The following is a 22694-nucleotide window of genomic DNA, read 5'->3' on the forward strand; positions in this document are numbered from 1 at the left end:
GAAAAAGTGCTATAATTAAAAAAAGATGTATTAATAGTGAAAATTCTGTTTTAAGGTAAAACATTATAATAAGGGAAATTTTGGATAATGACATCACAGCATAAAAAAGTCTGAAAGAGATTTCAGATGTTTACATTCATTCATTTTAGGCATGGATGTGTATGGTGAAAATGGTAATAAATGGCACAACCTGTAATGTAAACACAATGCATTGTGCACAGAACATGCCTTATTGAGCCTGCAATATTTAAAAACATCATATTTGAGGACTGCCATTAACTGTTGTACAACTCGTACATTCTGTAAGTAAAGCACACCTATAATACACAGAGAATTTTATTTATTTCTAACACACTTACAACACACATTCATAGTACAACGGTTCTTCAGTTCATCACGTGATGCTACAAACCCGGAGCTCCACAAGCTGGCTCAAGTTAATGCTTTATTCGGTGACGAGGGGTAAAACTAACCAGCGTCACCCGAATTTCTCCCTACATCCATGATTTCACTCTGACAGTCACATACATGCACACAGGTGTAACTACACATTCAGTGGCAGGAGAGATGCTCTGATAATCAGTCCTGTTCTCCATAGACAGAGCGGTGCCAAAGTGGACGGAGGAGATGTGGGTACGCGGCGTGAAATCCTCACTTGCCGATCCTCTGTACTACCCAGTCCTGTTGGCACAGCGGGCATCTGTTGTTCTGCTTCACCCAGAGCGACATACAGCAGTTGTGGAAGGAGTGGTTGCACTCTCCCCATACCACTAAAATACAAACAGAAAGATAGAAAATATGAAATATGAAATATACATTAATGATTGCCAGAGGACTGTTCACTGGAGGTGGTTTGAGCCCCTATGGTCGCATTAACGCTGTCCCCCTCAAGTTGAAATAAATCGGATATGAATCGTATACATGCATTCGCGTCCACAATGTGCGGACAGATCGGATATTCCCATGTTAAGACGTGTCGTGCGTCATTAAAAATGCGCCGCTGGCACATGACATCAACTAAGGTGGACACCACCTGTGATCACATGACTCTTCTCATCTTTGGCGCAATGGCTCCACTAAGTGGAGTAATGTTGAAGTTTTATGTCTTGTTACATAAATAAAGCTCTATAATCTTGTATAATCATTTTGTCTATGTCTATTGCATATCGCTACATTTTACTTCCTCTGTAGTTTAAAAGCGGGGCGCATGATTTTTGAAAAACACTTTGGAAAAGGGAGTCGGGCCGAGTACCAAAACACACGAGCCAATCAGCAGTAGGGGGGCGTGTCTACTAACCGACATCATAAGGTGTGTTCGACTTCATGCGGCACTGTGCAGACCGATCGGTGGCTGACTTGAAGCAGTGCATTCCGGTTAGTAATTTTGTCCGACTTCAGCTGGCGCTGCAGGCACGTGATAAACATTATAAATTCATATAAATTAAAACAGGAAAAAACACTTTAAAATGCTTAAATATGTTATATTGTGTCGTGTAATAAAATTAAAATTAAAATAACAAACTCTATTGCTATTTTAATAATATAGGCGTGTTTCCCGTTATTTTCGGGTATACAGTATAAGCAGCAATTAAAATATTCGATATAAAATGTTTCTTGTTTTTATCAAATTCAGCATCTAATTCACTTCATTCGCGATTAAAAACAAGGAAACACGGCGCACACGTCACTACGGCAAGCAGCAGGTGTCCGGCTTGACGGCTCCGTCTTCAGTTCCTCTCTCGACTGCAATCGGCAAACCTCGCCGATCGGTCTGCGCAGCGCCGGATGATCTCGAACACACCTATTGCCTGGGTTGCGTATGTGTGGGGCGGGTCTAGAAGGTCCAGATTCTACTGGGGTAGGGGCGTGTTTGTTTAGGTGATTTCAAATGTCAACATTGGCTTTCAAAGATCATGCACCCCGCCTTTAAGCTGTTCCGGGTCACTACCTTGAATTTTTCGCCAAGTGTTTAGTGTAAATGGTGATACAAGTCGCTTTTAAAAGTTGATGTAAACCATTCGTCAAAAAATCAGATATAGTCAACAATTGAAATTGGGCATCAAGATCTGCAATGTAAATCAGGCCTTAAATGCCCTGCAAATGACGACATATGAATAAGGCACACCGTTCATAGGTGTAAACATTTATTGTCACATCAGAAAATGTTTATTATATGTAACCCTGCTATGCCTGAATGAAGTTTGCACTATAAGTGAATGAAGTCTGTTTTTATTAAGTGCTAGATAAAAAAGGGTGACTTGGCTTTTTTTTTAATAAATGCCAAGTGCAAATGTAAAAATGAAAGGAAAGATCATAGAAGACAGTGTTGACCACTTTCTTTAAGGGGCTTACTGTAATTTCATTATTTAGCATGTTATTAGTAAATGTGCAATGATGTTACGGTTAACTTACCAACGCAGTCTTCTTGCTTGTTTTCAGCCTGGCATCTCAAACACGCATCTAAAAATACATGAAATAAAAAATACGACATCAGCACGTTCAATATATTATCTTACATGAGATCTAGGTGAAATATCTGAGTCATATTAAAACCTTTAAATTTACAAACTATGCTGTACTCTCCTATTTATTCAGAGAGCTTATGATGCATCTGCTACATACACACATATTCACCCACTAACGTTACAACACTCACTGCATGAATCACATCAAGCCACCTACCTAGACAGCATTGATCATTTATGCATTCATAAGCATTTATTTGGTACATGCACAATAATATGATTAAACAATTTTGGGCATCACAGGCACATGCAATTTATTTTTTAACAATGCTAATCTAAACATTTTTAATATCAAACTTCTGTGTCTATCATAAGGGCGTTTTAAAATTAAATTGACGTGTTTGGGATCCAAACGTGTATTAAAATTATTATTTTTGCCATCATTTGGTGCATTGAAACACCCCATTCAGCATTTTTGGGCATCAGCTGTGCATTTGCACATTTCATGCAGCATTTCTGTTGGATCCTAAGTGCATTTGCGTATGAATTGTTTGGTATTACAGATGTACTTAAATGTTTGACAGCCTTGGCATTTAAGTTAACAGCATTTGACTCAGCGTTTTGAGCATCATAAACATGCTCGTGTCATCATTTAATACACATTGTAGAAGAGTTTGAACATTTGATTGAGATACAATCAGATATTTAAGCATCATGTAACGTTAAATTGTGGATGTTTGGTAATAAAATTTGCGTTTGATGAGTTCAATGACCATTTTGGGGACATCACAGGTGCGCTGTAACTTTGAAATTCGTCACTATTGGTGTTGTCTAGATCGGCAAATTGGTATTTTGGTATACAGTCGTGTTTAAATGTTCTGTTTTTTTTTTTTTCATTTTAACCATGTGTCTAGAAAAATGACCCTATAGTTGAAATGTGTATGTGCTGACAAGAGGTTAACCAGCACGCACAGTAAGATGAAAATACAGAAATGCTATCTGCATTAGCCGGTTAGCTTAAAAACACGCATCCATTACTTGAACCCGGCAAATAGCGCAGGTGTCGCACTCAACATCCCAGCTCCACATCGCCACTGCATTCCACTTCTTAAGGGAAAACATCTTGTCTGTTCCGGACTTGGAGCCGGACGAACCGCTGTGCGTGTGAACTAAACCCGGCTCGTCGCCGTCGTCCATCTCCGCCATAGCGAAGAGGCGCAGAATCAAAATGGCTGAGATTCCGGTCTGCAGACAAGCAGTTCGGTCTCTCGCTGGAGCTGTCAGTGGACAGGCCCCTGACTGGATTTCTTAACGTGTACAAGTTAATGTTCACCATCTGTCCTAATTTTCCACATCACTGTTTTTTTTAAAGAAACGCAATTCTCAGCTTTAACCAATGTAACTCTGACTCATCCATCACATCGAAACGGCATAAATGGATAGCCTATACGCACCAAATTAGATTTTTTATTGCATTTTTTCATCATAAAGATGATTTTCACGGTTGATCTATCTAGTGCATGGCCTTTATAAATATTACTTTATGCTTTTTTGTCAGGTAAATAAAGGCAGGTGAAGCCAGATGACGTCACGAAAGGCCAGCTCTGTTGAAAATTAAAATATATAAATTATTATATTTATATCATTAGTTAATTTTCCCTTAATACCTCACTGAAAGTAAATAAAGCATAACATTAAAAACATTAGGCAGTTTTGTTTTATATTTTTTAATTATTTTTTAATTTCATAATTTAAAGTATATATCAGATGAGTAATTTATCAAAATTGTACACACTATTTTTTGAATTATTACAATTATTTCTGTAAGTACAATGCCGTGTAAAACACGGGGTTCAGTAATATGAAATACAAAAGAAAAAAAGGTAGGGTATTCATGACGTCATCGCCCTTTAGAGATGTTGAACAGTCCAAAAGCTTTCCAAGAATGCACGTGTACTTTTACAATCAACCTCAAAAACAGAAATCGCTCATTCTGAACTTTGCATGCGCGCTCATGTGAGTGTCGCGCTTTGCGCTCTTGGGCGCATCAGTCAGAGTGAAAGAGATTTAACGAAGAAAACAGCAGACAAATGTCCACTGATCACAGCACCTCTGGTCAACAAACTTTTGTCCATCAACAGATGAACACCAACACTGACAGCTACCATTTACCGCGATTTTACAAAAGGTGAGTTAATTTCGTAGCCTTTTTATAACAACGTTAAGAGTGTTTGGAGTTTTAATTACGACCACAACATTGTTCAGACGTCTGGGTTACGTTGTCATGCAATGATGATGGGTGTTGCAAAATTAATGCCACTGATCCTGTGGTGTCCTGAGTTGGAGGACAATACAAGGGCTCTTGTTATTTGGTGTAAGATTGTAATTGCAGATGTACAGCATGATGTTTCAAATTATTATTTATAAGTTAGGCTCAAGACACTACAGCTGCTTGTTTCTCACACTCTCAAACAAACAAATTGCAGTGCACATATTGATGTTTAAAAGTTAATAGGCTATTCTGAAAGTGGTCCCTAAATCAAAGAAATTACAACAAATCTATCACTTATGACTATTTGTTTTTATTTCTGCGTAATGTATGTTAAGTATGATAAACTGTCACCATTTTTCTTAAAGAAATGTGACCCTGTCTGTAAAATCCAGGGTAAAGTCTCATAATCTAATTTGACTTCACATTAGTTTCAATCTTTGAAATGATCTTGCAATATATTTAAGATATCAAGGTTATATTTTCACAGAATAGTCTATACTTGGTCTCCAACATGGTGCCCGCAGGCACATTCTATTAATAGCCTCAATTTTAATATTTATTACATATTTTTATATTAGCTTGGCTTCTTTTATATGTTAACATTTTAAAAACAATAAAAAAACTTGTCAACAAGTAAAATGAAATAAAATCAACAAGTAAAAGGTTTTGAGTAGACTATATAAAAAATGCAGCCCTCCAGATTGTTTTATCCATTGTGGTTGCCCTTACTTACAAAAGGTTGGAGACCCCTGGTCTATATGTAGAATGATTTAGAAAACAGTAAATCACAAAAATTACTTATTTATGCAATTTCAAAGGAGATTGACTGAAGCTTTCAAGATTTAGATTATACAAATATATGATGCAAGCACAAATCGTAATCTAGGATTACTAAGAAAATCAGAAGCTGGTGACTTGTGCCATTTGATATATGTGTCATCATGTCAGATGGGCATTAAATGACAGTGAATCATTTTGATGTAGATTATGTTATCAGATGTGACTCAACCAGCAGAGGCTTCTTTATCATCTTCCTTCTAAAACCTGTAAAGTTCATTTAACTCAAATGAAGGACGATCATCAAAAACCTAAAATGTTTGTTTGTGGTTTTCTTCCTTAAAATTATGTTGGCCCAAAGTAACCTAAAATAGTAGATGTATACAATAAAAGTACATTTTAATTATAATTTAGATAAGAGCTATTTAAAGTTCCTAAAGTTTAGTATGACTTTATTTAGTGCTATGCAGAAAAATTAGCATAAGACATAAGTGTTTCTTATTACAAAATGTTTTTGCATAATGGCTGTTAAAAGATTAATCGTGAGTATTCGCATAAAAGTTTGTTTGCAATATATGAAGAGTTTGGTTCCAAAACGCAATAAATCCATTTTGACAAATTTCGGGAAAAACTTGTTTTCTTTACCAAGAAAGTGACAAGATGAAAAGCATTATTTTCTGTTACATACTTTCACATAGTATCTTTAGGTTATAAAAACATAAAAAATTCAAATCCATAACTTGATTTTCAAAGATTTATTGTAAAAATAGATTTTTTCCCCCACAAAATGCAGTAAATCCATGACAAGTTTTTTTTTCAAAATTCTATACATTTATTGAATCAGTATAAATGTGCATTTATCTTTGCCTTTTAATATTCATTTAGTTGACTAGTTGTACACACTGATAAAAAAATAAACATTAATGACATTAATCAAAACACTTACTTTGTCATATTAAGATCACTGTCTTTGCTCCTGTTATACTTGAGGTTGTCGCTTAACATTTTTGACAGCGGTCAGCTGTAAAATGTTTTGGTCCTGCTCGATTCTCATTGACTTTGAGTGAAATAATGGAAAGTTTTTCATAAGATCCCCTGAGGTCAATGTGTTAGCACGAGCGAAGCTTGATGCTGTCGGGAGAACAAGCAACTGGCTCCGAGTGCCTCTCGCGTAAATTATTAGATGTTGATGGCTTACGTTACATTGCGGGGAATGGTGCGCTTTGATTTTATTAAGTGGATTTATTGCATTCTGTAGAAAAAGAGGAGTGGCATTTATTGCGTTTTGGGGAAAAAAGGGAGAAAAGATGACAGAATAACACGGCGGATATTGGATTTCGCGTAAAATTAAGAATTTACTTTTAAATACTGACCTGATATAATACTGATTTTGGCAGTAACTCATTTTTTTTCAAAAATGGCATTTATTGTGTTTTGGAACCAAACTCTTCATATATTTGTGTGTAATTATCATGTATTATATATATATATATATATATATATATATATATATATATATATATATATATATATATATATATATATATATATATATATATATATATATATATATATATATATATATATATATACAAATACACACATGCATGTATAAATAAACATTTTTATGTATATATATTTAAAAAAAGATGATACACCGTGTGCAGAATTAGGCAAGTTGTATTTTTGAGGATTACTTTTGTTATCGTACAACTACAGTGCTCTTGGTCAATTCAAACTGTTAACAAACCCTCAAACATAAACATTTAGGTAGTAAAAGTGACATTTTGGCTTTCTTAAGCGAATTTTAATATTATGTACACCATTATTAGGCAACTATTAGTGTGTAGAATTATTAGGCAACTAAATGAAAATTTTTTTTTTTCACCTGTTAAAGTGAGAATTATAAACAAACTCTACATTTACAAATAAACATTTAATAAAAAATAAAAAAATAATATAAACTCAGTGACCAATATAGCCACCCTTCTTTTCGATAACAGTCACAAGCCTTCCATTCACGGAGTTTCTTCATCTGGTCTGAACCAACATTTTGTCCCAGACACTGTTCAGAGAGGTGTACTGTAAATGTCCTGCTTAAGAAGGGATCAAAAGTTCTCAATGGGGTTTAAGTCAGGTGAAGAAGGGGGCCATGTCATTTGTTTTTTATCTTTAAGGCCTTTACTGGCCAGCCACGCAGTGGAGTACTTTGATGCATGTGATGGAGCGTTGTTTTACAAAATAATCAGTCTTCTTGAAAGATGCAGATTTTTTTCCTGTACCACTGCTTGAAGAAAGTGTCTTCTAAAAATTGTCTGAGTGTTGTTTTTTATTGCCATTTTCAACCCAAAATGGTCCAACTAGCTCATCTGTAATAATACCTGACCTGTCTGTGCCTGCCTGCAATTTCTTCAAGCAGTGGTACAGGAAAAAGTTTGCATCTTTCAAGAAGACTGATTATTTTGTAAGACAACACTCCATCACATACATCAAAGTACTCCACTGCGTGGCTGACAAGTAAAGGCCTTAGAGATGGAAAAACTAATGTCATAGCCCCCTTCTTCACTTGACTTAAACCATATTGAGAACTTTTGAAAACTATGGAAATTTGTCAGGGGTGCCCATAAAAAAACTAGAATAACTTGATAGGGAAAAACTAGACTTATTTAATATGAGCATGTTTTAAACAACCATTCTTCTCTGTTGATATACTGTAGGTGGAGCAACGATGACTTTCACAGGCATGCATTGGGTAAAAGCCGGCGCATGGCTACACGGAGACCGGCCTACATGTTTAAAGCTTGCTACAGTAGTTTGTCCCCAACAGAGGACCGTTTCCTGGAGGCGGCAGAGTATGGAAATATTCCTGTCATCCGCAGAATGCTAGAAGAACTTCCAGAACTTAACGTCAATTGTGTGGACTACATGGACCAGAATGCATTGCAGCTTGCAGTTGCCAATGAGCACCTGGAAGTGACAGAACTCTTGCTAAGAAAAGACAACCTGGCCCGGATAGGCGATGCCCTGCTTTTAGCCATAAGTAAAGGGTACATTCGCATCGTGGAGGCCATTTTGGGTCACCCAGCCTTTGCAGACACAACCAAACTCACCAGTGGCCCCCTCCAGGCAGAAACGCAAGACGACTTCTTCGCGTATGATGAGGATGGCACACGATTTTCCTGTGATATCACACCGATTATACTAGCTTCACACTGTCACGAATATGAGATCGTGCATGTTCTTCTAAGGAAGGGCGCCCGCATTGAGCGGCCACATGAGTACTTCTGCAAATGTAACAGCTGCCTGTATCACCAGAGGCACGACTCTTTCAGCCATTCATGTTCCAGAATCAATGCCTATAAAGGACTGGCCAGTCCCGCCTACCTGTCTTTATCCAGCGAGGACCCAGTGCTGACGGCTCTAGAGCTTAGTAATGAACTAGCTGTGCTAGCCAACATAGAGAAAGAGTTTAAGGTAGTAATGATGAAGATGGTGTGCCTGTAATTTGAGTTAATGATAGACAATCTCAGTTTCACATAATTTGAAGGGACACTCCACTTTTTTTTAAAATAGACTCATTTTCCAGCTCCCCTAGAGTTAAACATTTGATTTCTACCGTTTTGGAATCCAAATTCGACCGGATTTGACATGGGGGTGTGGTAGCATCGAAGATCCCATTTTTTTATTCGAAGTTCGAGGTTGTGACTTAATTTCGATCGATTTCGATTTAAAATCGTGACACCCTTACTCTAGAGCGCCCAAGCACTTTGAAAAGGAGAAAAGCGGCGTGGTCACGTTTTCCGCATGGTTTAAGACGCAAAATGTAAACCAAATGTGCTTTGGTGGGTGCTCGAGCCGAGCCCTTGTGCACCCACATGATTGGCGGTGGTGCTGTGGTTATTACCAACATCACAGCCCTAGTCCCATCTTCTTTTGATGACTGGGAAGACTTGGGGCTGGGCTCTTTTGACTTGTCTTTAAGATCCACTGGACCTGTTTAGCAACCACTTAGTTAGTTCTACCACCCATAAAAAACACCAAATAGCCCATGTAGCAACTCCATAGCAACCACCAAGAAAAGCATACCAAGTCAGGGCTCCAGACTAACTTTTTTCACTAGGAGCACAGTGGCTCCCAAATGAAAATTTTATGGGCGCAACCAGAAAATTTAGGGGCACACACCATGAATCAACATGATAACCAAATATTCACATTTCTAATAATTTCCACTGTATTAATAATAAATACTCTGATGATAGATGAAGAAAGTACAATGTGCTGTTTCAAATTCAGTGTCACATCACAAAAAATAAGGTCAAATTTACTGGTCGCACATGTGCGACAGGATGTACAATTCAGTGGCACACTCTCAAATTTTGGTGCCAAAATGCCACCATTTGGTGGCAGTCTGGAGCCCCGCAAGTGCTTAGAAATACCCTAGCAACCACCTAGAGATGCCATAGCAATTACAAATAATATTTTAGCAACTGAAATTGAGTGATTTCAGTGTATTAAGGACATTTTGCCATTGGAAGCACCAGTTACATTTTTTGATAGGACTGTTTTGTTAAAGGTCACGTAACACACATGTTTCTGCTTATCTCATCTCTGCTAATCTTAAGTATCTATAGAGTAGTATTGCATCATTCATATATCCAAAGGGTTTTTAGTTTTATCAGATTTTTAAAAGACAGATCAGCTCTACTGCTACTTTCCCCTGGGAAAAAAACTAGCCCCTGGAGGCGTGCTACTGCACGCATTATCCCACTATCTCTGGATATACTTACGATTCCCCACATGTTCATGTCGTTTACATTATATGACTGCTAACAAAACACAGACATTTGATGCAGTTTTACTTACCGCCTGCGACTCATGATTGGGACTAAAGGGGATTAAAGAAATCTTTAATCTGCTGCTACACCGGATAAAAACTGTTTCCATAATGCTGGCTAGCTGAACAAGCTTAAATTTCCATCACTTCTCTGATGATGTTGATTTCATGTCACTTCTTGGTATGTGTCTGCATGTGCAATTCCGGTTAAAGTGCTCATATAAGGAAATAAATATAAAGTGCTCATTCCATTCAGAATGCATGAAATAGCTTTAGGACCCCCCACACTTAACAAAAGTGTAAAGGGTTAAGGATAACTAAAAAGAAAGAAAAACTGTAATACGAAAGAATCATGACTCATGAGTTTTTAGTAAGTTTTCAGTGCATATGTATGTGGGTGTATAGTTTTGCCTGACAGTTAGTGTATGATAACTGATCTGTAGCCTTTGACGTGGAGTGGGCGACTTAGCTCTGCATGCTACATCATTATTGTTTAGCTTAAGGTTTTGTATGAAGCTTCAGTCATTAACAGATGGTATGTTTGCTCTTCTAAAAAAAAAAAATATGCATCATACTTTTAATTGAATAACTATACAGATTTGTGTTTCCTCTTGCAGAATGATTACAAGAAGCTGTCTATGCAATGCAAAGATTTTGTAGTTGGGCTTCTGGACCTGTGCCGCAACACAGAGGAGGTGGAAGCCATTTTAAATGGAGACACAGAGACAGGTGGCCACTTTGATACCCGCGGCAGACCCAGTCTAGTTAGATTAAAACTAGCCATCAAATACGAGCTGAAAAAGGTGAATAAACATCAAACATTACCACACAGCTGGTTCACTCACTCATCCAGTTGTCAGTGAAACAGATTTGAATCACAAATGTGCTTTTTGTATCACAATACTGTAATATCTGCATTCCCGTTCCAATGTTTCCCACACAGTTTGTAGCTCATCCAAACTGTCAACAGCAGCTCTTGTCTATATGGTATGAGAATCTATCTGGATTAAGGCAGCAGACCACTGCTGTGAAGTTACTGGTGGTTCTGGGGGTGGTGGTTGGACTTCCCATCTTGGCTTTACTTTATTGGATTGCACCCTCAAGCAAGGTCTGTCTGCAATGACTTTTAACCTATTGAAAATTCAGCCAGAACATGGATTTTTTTTGTTATGTAATATCACTGAACTGGTGAATAACTGGTGTTGTGTTTGAATCTACTGTAGTCTAACTGAGAACACAATTATCCAATTGTCTCTACATACAGTAAATCATAAATAAACCAAAGTTCACCTATTATGGGCGTAAGCACCTATGTTATAAATTGTTATTTTTTTCTATTATATAATTGTAGTTGGGGAAAATCATACGTGGACCTTTCCTGAAGTTTGTGGCACATGCAGCTTCCTTCACCATCTTTCTTGGGCTTCTCATCATGAATGCTGCCGACCGCTTTGAGGGAACGTCCCTCCTGCCAAACATGACCGTCCACGATCACCCCTCGCAGCTGTTTCGCATGAAAACCACACCGTTCACATGGATGGAAATGTTGATAATTTCTTGGGTCATAGGTTAGACATCATGTCTAATTGTGTTATACAACTTTACATTACAATAACAGTTTTGCATTTCACAGTGATTTTAAGGCTTATGCACGTTTACTTGAGGGGCAACCTTCCAATCTCTCTGATGAAGCCAACAAATGGCAATTCATGGACAGGCTGTCGATTTAACTCATGTTAATGCCTAACTTTACATATCATTGTCGTGTCAACATACATTTAATGAATAGATTCATAAACGAGTCACATCAAATCTGTGCTCAAAGTCTATTTTGAACATAATCTGTAAAAATAATTTTTTAATCTTTTGGAATTTTAACTAAATTTAACACTAAATGATTTCCTTTAATGTTATATAATTATATAAGGTCTTTTATTTTGTAAGAAAGGTATACAATCTGATGATTTTTTTTTTTTTTCAATTAAAGGAATGATCTGGGCTGAATGTAAAGAGATTTGGTCTCAGGGTCCTCGGGAATACCTGCTGGAGCCTTGGAATCTGCTGGACTTTGGAATGTTGGCCATTTTTGTGACTTCATTCATCGCTCGATTTATGGCATATTGGCATGCAAATCTTGCACAGAGATATGTTGACAAACACTACACAGATCTATCAAACATAACATTGCCCTTTGAAATAGAGTATTATCGACTTGGTGAGTATGAATTTTACAGTGAGATTTGATTAGATAAATAATGCAATGTTTATCCATAAAAATCACTTTGAAAAATCACAATATGTTTTTGGTAAGCAACCCTATATGGCCAAAAATATTTTTTTCAAATATAATAAATAAATATGTTTCAAAATATATATAAAAATGGCTAAAAATATATGTACTGAAATATTTTATATTTACAATCATATATATTTTTGCAATTTTTGTATATTTTAAAATATATTTTGAAATAAATATTTATGATGCATTTATTTTTACAATCACTTTGTAAGAAAAACTTTGTATGTTACAAACCTGTATAAAAATATATATAAAAATGGCTAAAAATATATGTACTGAAATATTTTATATTTACAAACATATATATTTGTGCAATTTTTGTATATTTTAAAAAATAAGATAAATAATGTTTTGATAAGATAAATAATGCAATGTTTATCCATAAAAATCACTTTGAAAAATCACAATATTTTTTTGGTAAGCTACATGGCAAAAAATATTATTTTCAAATATAATTAAAAAATATGTTTCAAAATATATATAAAAATGGCTAAAAATATATGTACTGAAATATTTTATATTTACAAACATACAGTATACAAAACATATACAAACATATACACAAAATTTTTGCAATTTTTGTATATTTTAAAATAAATATTTTATGATGCATTTATTTTTACATCGCTTTGTAAGAAAAACTTTGTATGTTACAAACCTGTATAAAAATATATATAAAAATGGCTAAAAATATATGTACTGAAATATTTTATATTTACAAACATATATATTTGTGCAATTTTTGTATATTTTAAAATATATTTTAAAAATAAATATTTTATGATGCATTTATTTTTACATCGCTTTGTAAGAAAAACTTTGTATGTTACAAACCTGTAAACATATCAGGTTTGTAAAGATTAAAATTCAATTTTCAAATATAGTAAAAAATATGTAAAAAAAAAAGATAAAAATATATGTATACCTAAATATATTTTGAAATATGTTTACAAAAATGTATTTTTCACTTATATATTTTGGCCAGTTTTTTGTATATTTTAAAAATAAATATATTATGAAGCATTTATATTTACATCGCTTTGTAAGAAATACTTTGTATCTTACAAACCTGTAAACAAACAGGTTTGAAAAGATTAAAATTAAATATATTTTCAACTGCAAAAACATATTTTGAGATTTATAGTATTATCGTATAGTATTATCGTATCATATCTTTTATATTTTGCCTAGGAAAAATATATTTTTTGCCATATAAGTTGTAAAATGAGGAATGTATTTGTTGCCCCTGACATTTTGAAATATATGTTAATATATGAAGGTTTAAAATTAAATATATTTTCAAATTCAAAATACATTTAATTAAGCTTTACTACAAAAATGTATTTAGCATATATATTTAAAACGTATTTTTGGCCAAAGCAATTCAAAAATGTGCAGATAAACTATAGCATCTGCTATTTAAAACCTAAAGAAAAATCCTGTATACAGTATATTAATGCATTTACTGCACAATGCAACATTGTTGAAAACATGACAATAATGCAGCAATATTGGTTTAACCAGATGGGTGCATTTAGTACAGGATTATCTGTTTGTCGGATCAATGGTATACAGTTTGGAAAAACCTGTTTGAAAACATTTATTATTTTAAAACTGTACAGCTACAAGTAGAAATCAAAACTTGGTGACAGTTGGTAAAGACTTTTCTTGAGCCTCTTACTGTATAATCCTTTTGATTTATTTCAGCTCGTATCTACTGGGTTCCTTCGGACCCTCAGCTGATCTCCGAGGGACTTTATGCAATCGCTGTAGTTTTGAGCTTCTCTCGAATCGCATACATCCTTCCAGCCAACGAGAGCTTCGGACCCCTGCAGATCTCTCTGGGGAGGACTGTAAAAGACATATTTAAGTTTATGGTAATCTTTATAATGGTGTTCGTGGCCTTCATGATAGGGATGTTTAATCTCTATTCGTACTATCTCGGAGCGAAGCTGAACAACGCCTTCACGACGTAAGCACTGAATGAATCTGTTTGAGTCTGCTTTGATGATAGTTAACCTTGTTCTTTATAATCATATCATATCCCTGCCTTTATCTGCCTTTATACGATTACAAAACGTCCATAGCCACTGGCAACAATACACAGGGACATACTGGATGTAGGCGTTTGGCAAATTCAATTATCATGAACACCACACCACGACCATGTCCATGTGGACATGAAAGTGAATAAGACAACTGCGGAAAATGTCACTCTTTATTTAGAGGCTCAGAGTATCAGGAAATAGATAACAATAAGTTAGAAAAATTGGAGCTTTGGCATTAAAAAATTAAATGAAAAAAAATACGGTAAAAAGCTATATTTTGTATATACAGTAGGCTATGTATGTGCAAATACATACTGTACATCTGTTTGCTTGTGATTGATACAAAATCAAAATGCTGACACATGACCTCACTATCTCTTTCTCTCCAGTGTTGAAGAGAGCTTCAAAACTTTATTCTGGGCTATTTTTGGCCTTTCTGAGGTCAAATCTGTCGTCATCAACAACGGGCACAAATTCATTGAGAATATCGGCTATGTCCTGTACGGAGTCTACAACGTTACCATGGTTATCGTCTTACTCAATATGCTCATCGCAATGATCAACAGCTCATTTCAGGAAATTGAGGTAATCATAAACCAAAACGAAATCTTTGAACGAGCAGACGTTGGGATAGGATGGGCCAGAGATACAGTAAATGTCCAGACTCCACCATTTCCCAATCGTATTCCTTTTCAAATGAGATACGCATGACCCTTTATGCTACTTTTATATAGACATTTGTTGCCATGCAATTGGAAAGTCCTGCATCCTGGTTACACCAGTTTTTGAATGTTTTGAATTTCAGGATGTTTGTGTATGTCAATGAAAAACATCTCATGGCCTTTAACGTTTTAATAACATCCATCAGAATAGATCGGTATGAAGTATAAATTGATCCTGCATTAAATGAAACGCACAACAAATAGTTTCTGCAGACCAAGAAGAGTATATTTATTAATCCATAAAAGAGGTCAGAGGAGGTCACAGGAAACAGAGAAAGTTATTTTAATGGATTTTATAGCCATTTAGGGATTTAAACATTAATAACATGGCAACACTGCACAGTTATACTGCCACTTAAACATTTTATTATTAAGAAGCACAGTGTTGTGCCTGAACAAGTTAATTGAACGAACATTCATGAACTCGTTCATATTTTGGGCGAACGTGAACTGAACGTACTGTATTACTGCCTGATAAACGTTACTGTGAATTTGTTCATTCTGGTGTTGGTGAACGGCACGCTCTCTCAGTTTAACGTCGTTCAATAGAGTGCCAGATTTCTATAGAGTCTTCCAGGCATAAACCCGGCTAAAACACACTGTAAACAGGCCTTAATGTGCAGCGGAAAAAACACCCAATCTGGCAACACCAGCCACCAGTGTTTCAGTCTATGGTATTTTTTTTACAGTCTATGGTTTCACCGCTGTATGCGTCATCAAAACAAAAAGTCGCATGGAGGTGACACACTGACTTTGGACGCTGCTGAAATCCTCACATAGTTTGACATTAAATAACATCACATTTGTCTCAAATCGTTAACGATTAACATAGGCTCCTAACGCATATTCTGGATCTTGAAATAGACTCAGCTCATGCTATTTAACATGCACGTGCGATACCTGCGAGTTGTCCTACACGCGATGCCGCACAGCGCTTTTCGTGCAGTGTGCGACCCCCTTGAAGCACCCGGCTAGCCTTTCAAGGCATGTGCAAGCAAATGCAAAGATTAAAAGACAGTCAATGCTAATGTAAACCCTGGTTGGATAAGGATTTAAAGTTGGATATGAAGATGAAATCTGACGCATTTAGCTTCAGTGTTAAAACTGATAAAATAATTGCTGTCTGTGGTTCTATATGGGCTTTAATGGCAATAATTTTTTTTAAATAAAATGGTGAAAAAAGAACTATAAATTTGTTCATTTTTGGATCTGTGAATTAGTTTAACATTTTAAAATATGAACTATAAACTGTACTAGTTCATTTTAAAATTTGTGAACTGAACTTTGAACTAGTTCATGTAGAAAGTGAACTTTCCCAACACTGCAGAAGCATAATTTGCAGTTTATGTAGGCCTATTTATTTGAGAAAAATCTGAATAGCACACCAATATATCGATGCTACAAAGTCATTTATACGATGATAATCGATCATGCTGGTAAAAAGTCTACTTACGTCCAGCACTTAATGCATTGCCTTCTATTGTGTATGAGTCTCTCAAATAAAAAGAAAAAGCTTGAAAAGATGAGTCTCATACAGCACATCACACGTCAATGTTGGAAAGGTATCAAAGATGCTGGAAAAGCACAGAATGTGCAGGACCTGGAGACCAGAGGACAGTTTAATGTCTCAGACCAAATAAGAGACTTGAACAGCTATCATAAAACATAAAAACTGTCAATGATCATTTAGGTAACATTAAACAGTATTAAGAATCAAATAAGACGATCGTGTCTTGTGACTAGTCATCATAATGACGGTTTCAGCTGATGCTCATGCGTCTGGATGCGACTTAACTTCAGGTCTCTGTTTGTTTAAAGGGCACCTATTTCATTGCTAAAAACAACATTATTTAGTGTATTTGGTATAATAGAATGTGTTTGCGCGTTTTATGGATAAAAAACACATTAATTTCCATACTGTACATTTTTGTAGCTCCAGATATCCCTGTCTTCCTGAAACACACTGATTTTGTACAAAGCGCATCGATCTGAAAAGCGTTGTGTCCCTGATTGGCCAGCTAATCTGTACGTTGTGATTGGTCTGAATACCAATGATGCTCTTTACCATGTTTGAAAGATTCGCCTACAATGCAATGCTAATAGGAGTTAACTTACAGGCTGTGAGTCCAAGCGGGAGGAATTATGATAATGTCAGTCTTGTCTACATCACCATTAGGAAGTAAACTGTTGCCTACAATCCGTGTGTTCCAACAAAATTTACATTGGAAATGATAAATTGTGTCATTGTTTACTTTGGGATTTGTGTCTTTTGCATATTGATAACATGTACTAATACACACTTATACACCAAAGAAAAAGTAAAATCATGAATCGGATAATAGGGGCCCTTTAATGGTCTGGCTAGTGTCTAAACTGAACTCTGGAACAAATACCTCGTAGGAAATAACAAATGTTTTTATTTTCTAAAGACGAAGGGAGACGGCAATCATGGATCAAATCTAATCAAATGCAAATACATATTAAACAGCTGTCCCTTGTGGTTAAATTGTTCTTGTTTAATGCAATTCCACTTAACGACTATCTTGTTGTTATGATGACGTATGTCACGTGATGTGTCATCATATTATACATAATATGTATTCATACTATAAAGTACTGTTTTAACGGTCGATGAGTAGATACTTTATCTAATTCAGTACATACTGTACATTATGCCATTTCGGACCCAGCCACAGTTATGAGAAGTCATATACAACTAAAGTGTATGGAAACTTATTCACTTAACTATATATGATCTGACATATAACTGTGTGATTGGTGACAGGACGACGCAGATGTGGAGTGGAAGTTTGCCAGGGCTAAGCTGTGGTTCTCTTACTTTGAGGAAGGGGGAACACTGCCTGTGCCATTCAACCTCATCCCCAGCCCCAAATCCATCATCAACCTGGCCATGAAACTCAAACGACTGCTGCTCACACCCTTACACAGGCATAAAGAGGACCTAAAGGAGGACACTGAGCTCAATGAGGTGAGACCCTGATGGATTTTTACATACACTGGTCACACAACTAACTCACAAATACTCTGCTTTATTACAGAAAATAATAAGAGTTCCAGAAAACAACTATAGTTAATAATGATCTGTTTGATTTTTAAAGAGGACATATCATGAAAATCTGACTTTTTCATGTTTAAGTGCTATAATTCGATCCCCAGTGCTTCTATCAAGCTAGAAAATGCGAAAAAGATCAACCCACTAACTTAGTTTTGGTAAACCATTCTCTGCAAGCATGTGAAAAAATAGGTCATTGAAATTTGGCTCCCCTTGTGATGTCAGAAGGGGAAAATACCCTTAATGCCCATTTGCATTTAACAGTACACCTAAAACAGCACATTTTTGCTCACACCTACAAAGTGGCAATTTTTAACATGTTATAATAAATTATATATATGCTATTTTGAGCTAAAACTTTACATATATATACGTACTCTGGAGACACCAAAGATTTATTTTACATCTTAAAAAAGTCTTGTGCAATGTCCCCTTTAAATTGAGCTGCTTATTTATGTTGTGTTATTGGTTTTTGGCGCCCCCTTATGTTCAGATCGTGCAATAACACAAAGAAGAAAATATTAGTTTATTAATAACAATCATTTTGCTTTTAGTCAGGGAAACAGAAGGAGTCTAATGAGAAAAATTCACTTCATCCAAGTCGATACCAGGTTATAAATACAACTATTGTTTTTTTTTCATGCATCTGTTATAAATCTGACACACTAATTAAAAATGCTTGACTCTTTTTCTTTTCTGACCACAGAAGATCATGAAACGCCTCATCAAACGATATGTTATAAAAGCACAAGCTGATAAAGAGGGAGATGAAGTGAATGAAGGTAAAGTACAGTACAGTGTGACCTTCAGCACACATTCAATGTGTTCACATTCAGTGTTTATTAAAGATGGCATGGCATTACATTTACATCTAACTATTTGGCAGAGAGTGCATTCAAATGTATACATTTTCAGTATATTTTCCATAGGAATTGAATCCATGACTTTTCTGTTGCTAACCAAATGCTCACCGTATTGAGCTACAGGAATCAGCTAAAGATCAGGAAACTGATATAGTTTGGTTTCTACTGTAAATTGTGGCAGTAGAAATGTTTTAAACGTATAGGCATGGACGTCTGATGTAGTGCTACCAATGTAATGAAGTTAAAAATTTGACTCATTAAAGATGACCTGTTTTGCCTCCTGCAGGGGAGTTAAAGGAGATAAAGCAGGACATTTCGAGCTTACGCTATGAGCTCCTGGAGGAGAAGTCTCGACAAACCGAGGAGCTAGCAGAGCTTATCAGAAAACTAGGAGAGAGATTAAGCAGTCGACATAACCTCTAGTGTTTTTCAAATCTTTATTCAGACCAATTAATAATTATACATTCCTATTTCATGTTTTTAATTTTTTTTTACATTTCATTACATTTCAAAATTCTATTTGAGTGCACAATTTTTGGGTTGAAAAATGCAGAAGACAATAATAAGTACAATGTGAAATATTTGAAGTTTTTGTAATTGGTTAATTATGATGATGCTGCCATCTGCTGTTGTGTTTTAAAGCTTTTTAGGAAACATGACACATTTTTAGAGTGTAGGGGAGACCGGGGCTGGTTGTCTCACGGGTTGGTTGTCACACTGCTTATTCCAGACATACTACATGGCACTGTGGTACAATTTTGATATCAATCTGTTAGCCTTTAATAGCTTACTCATTTGCACTTGAAATTTTGCTGAGCAGACACAAAACATTGAGGTTAGGAGACAATTTTTTATTTTTATGGGTCAGAGTAAATTTTTATGTTGGTGTTGTTTTTGTGTTGAGATCTTGTAGGATATTATTAATTAAAAAACAAAACACTCATTAAAAAGCTAAAAGTAGTAGCTTTATTTTGAATCATCTTTTAGCGATCAAGTTAAAGCCGTGTGGCAGCTAGCTTAGCATGTTTGTCAAGAAGTCAGTCGGGGATGGTTGTCACATAGCTTGCGGGGTTGGTTGTCACATAAGAATATTGGACATGTAGACCTTTTAAGACTGTTTGTCTGTTTGTTTGTTTGTTTGTTTGTTTTTGTTTGCTGTTAAAATAAAATAAAGCATTAAATAAAGAGGTTTTAACACTAAAAATGATTTCATTTTATTTCTCAACACAGTAGACAATAGGCTTTATGCAGCTTATCCAGCTTCTTGTTTCCTGTCTGCCATTATTGGACAAACTGATTAATCCAGGTGTGCCTGACCTCAGTAGTCACAATAACAATAATCAGACACACCTGGATTAATCAGTTTGTCCAATAATGGCAGACAGGAAACAATGAGCTGGCTGAAGTTCATAGTGCAGCTGGGCATAAAGCCTATTCAAGTAACTGATCACCCACTTTAATCCCATTTTTTAAACAAAAGGGGCATTAATAACAACTATCATAGGGGTGGATTCATATTAAAACTTATTTGGAGTTTCTAGCTTAAAAAACTAAAAAGTTACACATTATCTTTTCAGATCCCAATTTATCATTGAAATCCTATTGAATCACTATAGGGACAACCAACCCCATACCCTGTGACAACCAACCCACATTGTGTCAGAGTGTCTTTGATGGTTAATTACTTCCTGTTACAATACAATCGAAAAGTAAAAAGTATACACATTTAAAACCAAGACTCCAAAGTTTCATTTTATGTAGGAATTACTGCTGAAAGATTTTTTGAAGATGAGCAATTGTGAAGATGAGTAAAAATTGTGACAACCAACCCCGGTCTCCCCTATGTTAAAGGAGGTTAGAAATTATGTTATTGTAATGTTATTGCAAATGGAAATCAGGGTACATTACAAATTCTGTAAGCCCTTTAAAACATGCTTAATTAACCATAACTGTAAGTGTTATACAATAATAGTCATTTGTTGATTTATAATGTAAAAAATTAGTTATTGATCACACATGCACACACAGTAGTTTTTAAATGTTTTAGGACATTTTTGTTCTCATTTACGTTTTCAAAAATAAAATACTTTTTGATTTACAAAGGCTACATTAAATGGATAAATGACTATTGTAAAGATATGTATAATGTTTACCAGTAACTATATCTATTTTAAATGCATGTTCTGAGTTTATGTTCTTCAAAGATTTCTCCACTTGCAGCAGTGACCAAGATAATAGTTTAGTTCACCCTAGTGCAGTGTTTCTCAAAGTTTTTCTGTCATTCCCTACTTTGGAGATATTGTAGGGAAGGGTTCTGAGTCCGACCTGTGCCCATACACCCCAACAAAATCGTAATCAACTAGTTTAACTATTGAGATTTGTTTAATCACATCATATTGTAAAACATAACAGCACTAAACTCTTTCAATAGAGAAAATAAGCGTGCAAATGACTAAGACTTTGTTCAAATGTAAATAATAATAATGCAACTGTGTATGGTCAATAAACATAGGAATTAATAGAGATCACAAAAATTACCAAATGTTTTCCCATTTGTCATGCCCCATTTGTTATGTTCCTATTCCCGACCAGTGGGGCCCCACCCCACACTTTGAGAAACACTGCAAACTAAGAAATGTAATGGTTTTCAAAAGACATTATGTTTTCAGACATCAGCAAAACCATTATCAACATGTTGCATTATCACTAATGTTACATTAGCGAGGTACCACATGAACACAGCAGAAAGGATTTTATAATAGAATCAGAACGAGCTTTATTGGTCAAGTGTGCTTTTTTACAAGAGCTCTGGGTCCATATATGACAAGATAGGAAGAACATTTAAATAAGTAAAAATAATACAAAGTAATAATAAGGTGATATGGGCCATTTTAACGAATCTTTACACTGTAAAGAAATTCCGTAGAAATTGCAGCTGGGTTGCCGGTAACTTATCGTAGATTTAAATGTATGTTTTTACTTGTACATGTTTAATGTTTATTTGACTTTGAACAAAATGTTGCAAGTCTTTGTCTTTACAGAGTAAAACTAAAAAAATAGCATCAAGCAAAACATTCTGGGAAACAAAATCTGAAACAAAAAACAGAAAAAGGTTGATGATGATTTCTGGTTCCCAGAATGCTTTGCATGAGGCTGTTATTGTATAGCTTTGTTCTGTAAAGATAAAGACTTGTTAATATTTAAAATTGATTTAACTTTGAACAAACTCTTGCCAATAAATAACATAAATTTAAATCTACGGTAAATTACCGGCAACCCAGCTGCAATAACATTGTAATTTCTACGGATTTTTTTTTACAGTGTACCATTTCTATCCATAG

At 35.3% G+C, this 22694-nt stretch overlaps 2 protein-coding genes across 2 annotated transcripts; one reads left to right on the forward strand and one right to left on the reverse strand.

Moving 5' to 3' along the window:
- Nucleotides 1–320: 320 nt before the first annotated feature.
- Nucleotides 321–3730, reverse strand: rnf7 (ring finger protein 7). The gene is made up of 3 exons (XM_073853339.1): nucleotides 3487–3730; nucleotides 2413–2450; nucleotides 321–770 (listed from the first exon to the last, which is right to left on the reverse strand). Exons 1-3 carry the CDS (start codon nucleotides 3669–3671, stop codon nucleotides 652–654), a joined length of 342 nt encoding a protein of 113 aa, XP_073709440.1. The 5' UTR covers nucleotides 3672–3730; the 3' UTR covers nucleotides 321–651.
- Nucleotides 3731–4311: 581 nt separating this feature from the next.
- trpc6b (transient receptor potential cation channel, subfamily C, member 6b) lies at nucleotides 4312–22252 on the forward strand. Its single transcript, XM_055174520.2, has 12 exons — nucleotides 4312–4653; nucleotides 8232–8988; nucleotides 10966–11151; nucleotides 11292–11456; nucleotides 11700–11916; nucleotides 12336–12563; nucleotides 14355–14619; nucleotides 15085–15280; nucleotides 18203–18406; nucleotides 19045–19101; nucleotides 19197–19272; nucleotides 19640–22252. Exons 1-12 carry the CDS (start codon nucleotides 4556–4558, stop codon nucleotides 19774–19776), a joined length of 2586 nt encoding a protein of 861 aa, XP_055030495.2. The 5' UTR covers nucleotides 4312–4555; the 3' UTR covers nucleotides 19777–22252.
- The last annotated feature ends 442 nt before the right edge of the window (nucleotides 22253–22694 follow it).

This window comes from Misgurnus anguillicaudatus, chromosome 15, assembly GCF_027580225.2.
Source record: "Misgurnus anguillicaudatus chromosome 15, ASM2758022v2, whole genome shotgun sequence".
Classification (NCBI taxonomy): domain Eukaryota; kingdom Metazoa; phylum Chordata; class Actinopteri; order Cypriniformes; family Cobitidae; genus Misgurnus; species Misgurnus anguillicaudatus.

What these genes read in the sequence shown, in the direction of transcription:
- rnf7 (XM_073853339.1), bottom strand. Translation starts at nt 3,671, where the DNA reads ATGGCGGAGATGGACGACGGCGACGAGCCGGGTTTAGTTCACACGCAC. An exon ending in CAAGTAATGGATGCGTGTTT is followed by an intron (nt 2,451 to 3,486) that starts TTAAGCTAACCG and finishes AGATGCGTGTTT; the next exon opens with GAGATGCCAGGCTGAAAACA. An exon ending in CAAGCAAGAAGACTGCGTTG is followed by an intron (nt 771 to 2,412) that starts GTAAGTTAACCG and finishes TTTGTATTTTAG; the next exon opens with TGGTATGGGGAGAGTGCAAC.
- trpc6b (XM_055174520.2), top strand. Translation starts at nt 4,556, where the DNA reads ATGTCCACTGATCACAGCACCTCTGGTCAACAAACTTTTGTCCATCAA. An exon ending in TCAAATACGAGCTGAAAAAG is followed by an intron (nt 11,152 to 11,291) that starts GTGAATAAACAT and finishes TTTCCCACACAG; the next exon opens with TTTGTAGCTCATCCAAACTG. An exon ending in CTGAACAACGCCTTCACGAC is followed by an intron (nt 14,620 to 15,084) that starts GTAAGCACTGAA and finishes CTTTCTCTCCAG; the next exon opens with TGTTGAAGAGAGCTTCAAAA.